This window comes from Eucyclogobius newberryi, unplaced genomic scaffold (assembly GCF_026437365.1).
Source record: "Eucyclogobius newberryi isolate DKJ021-1_F unplaced genomic scaffold, fEucNew1.0.hap1 SCAF_20, whole genome shotgun sequence".
NCBI classification, from domain to species: Eukaryota; Metazoa; Chordata; class Actinopteri; order Gobiiformes; family Gobiidae; genus Eucyclogobius; species Eucyclogobius newberryi.
The window spans coordinates 6,469,621-6,474,477 of record NW_027315835.1 but is presented as its reverse complement, the minus strand read 5'-3'; the positions used below and the strand labels follow the sequence as shown (position 1 = coordinate 6,474,477).

At 44.9% G+C, this 4,857-nt stretch overlaps 1 protein-coding gene across 1 annotated transcript; it reads left to right on the top strand.

Moving 5' to 3' along the window:
* Positions 1 to 2,274: 2,274 nt before the first annotated feature.
* On the top strand, positions 2,275 to 3,701 carry LOC140369420 (E3 ubiquitin-protein ligase TRIM39-like). Its single transcript, XM_072456769.1, has one exon. It carries the CDS (start codon positions 2,277 to 2,279, stop codon positions 3,699 to 3,701), a length of 1,425 nt encoding a protein of 474 aa, XP_072312870.1. The 5' UTR covers positions 2,275 to 2,276.
* The last annotated feature ends 1,156 nt before the right edge of the window (positions 3,702 to 4,857 follow it).

The window sequence follows — 4,857 nt, the reverse complement described above, 5'->3', positions numbered from 1 at the left end:
TATTTATGTATATATTTGTTTAACTCGAAATTGCACGAGAAAAATTGCAAATTGAAAAATCTAAAATAAGATAATAAGTAAGTGCTTGGAATAAGTGGTATTTATCTTGTTTCGAGTATATTTTTACCACCTTAAAGTAAGATTGCCAACGGAACAAGCATAAAATGTCTTGTTTTACTTATAGTTGTAACGGACGATTTTTCGCTGATTTGAGAACTCAAGTAGAAGGAAAGGGAAACATGCTGCTCTCCTGGGGACGAGCAGACGAGGCTCTGCAGGTGAACGAGGCTCTGCAGGTGAACGAGGCTCTGCAGGTGAACGAGGCTCTGCAGGTGAACGAGGCTCTGCAGGTGAACGAGGCTCTGCAGGTGAACGAGGCTCTGCAGGTGAACCAGGCTCTGCAGGTGAACGAGGCTCTGCAGGTGAACGAGGCTCTGCAGGTGAACGAGGCTCTGCAGGTGAACCAGGCTCTGCAGGTGAACGAGGCTCTGCAGGTGAACGAGGCTCTGCAGGTGAACGAGGCTCTGCAGGTGAACGAGGTGTCTTTGAAGATGGATGAAGACAATTTTTTTTTCTCCATTTTAGTTTTCTTCATTGTCGTGTTTCAACCTGGTTTTGTTTGTTTTTGCTTGAATATCTATGAAGTATTTTTACTCAAATATTTGTGTTTCAATGAATCGTCCCGACACTTTTGGACCATTGCTGCTGGTCATAAAATGTCATCATAACAGCGACTTTCCTGAGACGATTGTCCACAAATGTCTCAGCTGAGATGTGAGAATGTGCATCTGTTCACAACGCTACATTCATCTGCACAAACGCTTCAATCATCAAACTATTGATAATAAATATGACTCAAAGTTTATTTCCCTGTTATCTCAGTCTGTGATACAACGAGGCATTAATAAACTGACCTTTGGACCTTTTACAACATTCAAAGTGACCAAAGAGTGAACAATCTGAAGGTTTACAACATTTACAGCAGTTTTTCAGGCTGGAGCGTCTTTAGAAGGAGCCACGAGATTATCATTCACCTTTATTCAAAAGGATTTGTACAAGAAGTACTTTCAATACTTCATTTCTACTGCGAATACTTCAGTACTTCAGAGCAAGAGCCAAACTTACAAAAGGACTGACAGATAAAGGCGTTTGCTCAAAGGCACCTCAGCGGCTTCAAACCCTCAACAATCTGCTCCAGCACAGGTCAGTGTTACTAGGCCCACTACTATTACTGCTATTACTACTGCTACTACAACTACTACTACTATTGGTGGTGTAGTTTGGTACTTGGTCCTGCTCCAGGTCCATTTCTCTTCTGCTTCACACACTTACACTGTGATTCTCACTCTTATTCTTATTTAATACCACTAAAGAGAAAACTTCTGCTGCTGCTGTCAATCCTGCACTTTATGTCACCACTTCTTTCATTCAACTCAACATTAGTTTGTCAAATATCAAAATACACTGCAAGAAATGTCATTTCTGTGGAAGTGAAAGTCAAATTTAAAGTCCTCCATTTTGTCTTTGTTCTTTTTCTCTTCAAATGTGGATCTGGAACAGTTTTTACTCATGAAAGTTCAAAAGTTTGTTAGAATTTCATGTCAAACTGTGAAACTGGAGCAGAATGTAAAGAGGATTTAAATCTATCAATATATTTGATACTTTGATTCTCTCCAAATACCAAGAGTCAACAGCTTGTTTTAAATCTTTATGAAATCATTCTTTTAGAAGTGACTTGTTAAACCTTTATTTGATTGAACTCTGAGACTTTAAAGACATTTTGAAGCAGATAAAGGTGTAAATATGTGACTGAAGCTTCTCCACAGAGAATATTGATGAATAAAGTCTATTCTTGATGTTTCTTCTTTTTGGACACTTGAATGTCTCTGTGTTTGTTCTAAAAGCTCTTTTGGTTTGTGTTTTAGAGTCTGTTTAGTCCAGACAAACATGAACATGATTCAAACACTAGTTTAGTCACGATTAGTCCATGAATCTTCTGACGTTTGAATGTGGGAGAGAAAAAGATGAACAGAACACGAGAGAAACCAGATTTATGAAGCACAATGTTCATGTTCAACATGTCTGGACTCGGTCTGGACTCGGTCTGGACTCGGTCTGGACTCGGTCTGGACTCGGTCTGGACTCGGTCTGGACTCGGTCTGGACTCGGTCTGGACTCGGTCAGGTTCAGTTTTCTCTCTTTTCCTCCTGGTGTTTGACTTTTCTGATGGAAAAGACTGATTTTAGAGTCACTGATGTTGACCTTGTGTTTCAGAGATGTCCTCCACAAGTGAAAGGAGCTCTGAGGAGACGTTCTGGTGCTCCATCTGTCTGGAGGTGTTCTCTGAGCCAGTGTCCACTCCATGTGGACACAACTTCTGCAAACGCTGCATCACTGAGGGCCCCTGCACATGTCCTCTGTGTAAGAGGAGCTATGACAGAAGACCTGAGCTCAGCATCAACACACTGCTGCGAGAGCTGCTTTCAGAGGCTAAACTGGACAAGAACAAGAGCAGATCTATGAAGGACATGACCTTTAGTGAGGTCCAGTGTGACGTCTGCTCTGAGCCCAAGCTGAAGGCCCTGAAGTCCTGCCTGGTCTGTCTGTCCTCGTTCTGTGAGACCCACCTCCAGCCTCATCTCACAGTTTCTGGGCTGAAAAGACACCAGCTGATGGAGCCTGTGGAGAACCTGGAAGACATGATGTGTCCCACACACCAGCGCCCCCTGGAGCTCTTCTGTGGAACTGATGAGAAGATCGTGTGCATCACGTGCTCCGTTCTAGAGCACAAGAACCATGAGCTGTTGTCTCTGGAGGAGGCGTGTGAGAGCAGGAGGTCCTCTCTGCTGCACACTCAGGCTCAGAGCCAGCACATGGTGGAGCAGAGGAGGCTGAAGGTCCAGGAGATCCAGCGCTGTGTGGAGCTCAGTGACACAGAGGTCCACAGAGAGAGGGCTGTGGGGCTGCAGGCCTTCACTGATCTCATGCAGTCTGTTCAGAGGCGTCAGGACCGGTTCTTAGAGGAGCTGCAGGAGAAGCAGAGCCGGAGCCACAAACGAGCCCAGGAGCTGGTGCAGCAGCTGGAACAGGAGATCTGTGAGCTGGAGAAGAGCAGCACTGAGGCGGAGCGGCTCTCACGCTCTCAAGACCCCCTCCACTTTCTACAGAGCTGCCCTGCACTCACGCCCCCTGCTGGACTGAAGGAGTGGAGCAGCGTGAGCTTTGAGCCGGAGACGTGTGAGGGCAGTGCAGCCCGGGCTCTGACTGAGCTGGAGAAACATCTCTATAAAGACTTTAACAAAGTGTTTAAAGCTGAACTGAAGAGAGTGAAGCAGTTTGTGGTGGACGTCACTCTGGATCCAGACACTGCTCAACCTCATCTCGTTCTGTCTGAAGATCTCAAACAGGTTCATGACACTGATGTGTGGAAGAAGCTCCCAGATTCTCCTCTGAGGTTTGATCCTTGGCCTTGTGTTCTGGGAAAGCAGAGTTTCTCCTCAGGCAGGTTTTACTTTGAGGTTCAGGTCAAAGGGAAAACAGCCTGGGATTTAGGAGTGGCCCAAGAGTCCATCAACAGGAAGGGAAAGTTCACTCTGAGTCCTAAAAATGGATTCTGGTGCATCAGGTTGAGGAACAAAGATCAGTTCAAACTCTGCTCCTCTGGTCCTCACTGCAGTTTAGACTTTCAGAGGTCAAAGTGACTAAAACAAGAATAAAAGTTCTGAACTTCAGTCAAATGTAACTGTGGAACCTTTTGACTCCATTTTGGACTGAAAGTACAAAGTTCTTCTCTTTATTGTTTCAGTTCTTTTGAAATGTCTGAAGCTTTATTTGAATCCTGTTCATGGTGACCTCCTGTGAGAGGGTTTTGGGTTCAAGTCTCGGCTTTGAGCAAACTAAATATTTGTATAAAAATGTCTAGAAATTAGAAAATGTTTGGACAAACACTGAATTCAAAAGGAGATTAAAGACTAAAGGTCTAAACCAGATCTAAACCAGGAATACCCCAGGACTAAACCGGGACTAAACCAGGACTAAACCGGGACTAAACCGGGACTAAACCAGGTCTAAACCAGGACTAAACCAGGTCTAAACCAGAACTAAACCAGAACTAAACCAGGATTAAACCGGGACTAAACTGGGACTAAACCAGGACTAAACCAGGACTAAACCAGGTCTAAACCAGGACTAAACCGGGTCTAAACAAGGGCTAAACCAGGACTAAACCAGGACTAAACCGGGTCTAAACCAGGACTAAACCAGGACTAAACCAGGACTAAACCGCGTCTAAACCAGGACTAAACCAGGGCTAAACCGCGTCTAAACCAGGACTAAACCAGGACTAAACCGGGTCCAAACCAGGACTAAACCAGGACTAAACCAAGACTAAACCGGGAATAAACCGGGACTAAACCGGGTCTAAACCGGGATTAAACCAGGACTAAAGCAGGACTAAACCAGGACTAAACCAGGTCTAAACCGGGACTAAACCGGGACTAAACCAGGTCCAAACCAGGACTAAACCAGGTCTGAACCAGAACTAAACCAGAACTAAACCAGGATTGAACCGGGACTAAACTGGGACCAAACCAGGACTAAAACAGGAATAAACCAGAACTAAACCAGGACTAAACCAGGACTAAACCAGAACTAAACCAGGACTAAACCGGGTCTAAACCAGGACTAAACCGGGTCTAAACCAGGGCTAAACCAGGACTAAACCAAGACTAAACCGGGACAAAACCGGGACTAAACCGGGTCTAAACCGGGATTAAACCAGGACTAAAGGAGGACTAAACCAGGACTAAACCAGGACTAAACCAGGTCTAAACCAGGTCTAAACCAGGACTAAACTGG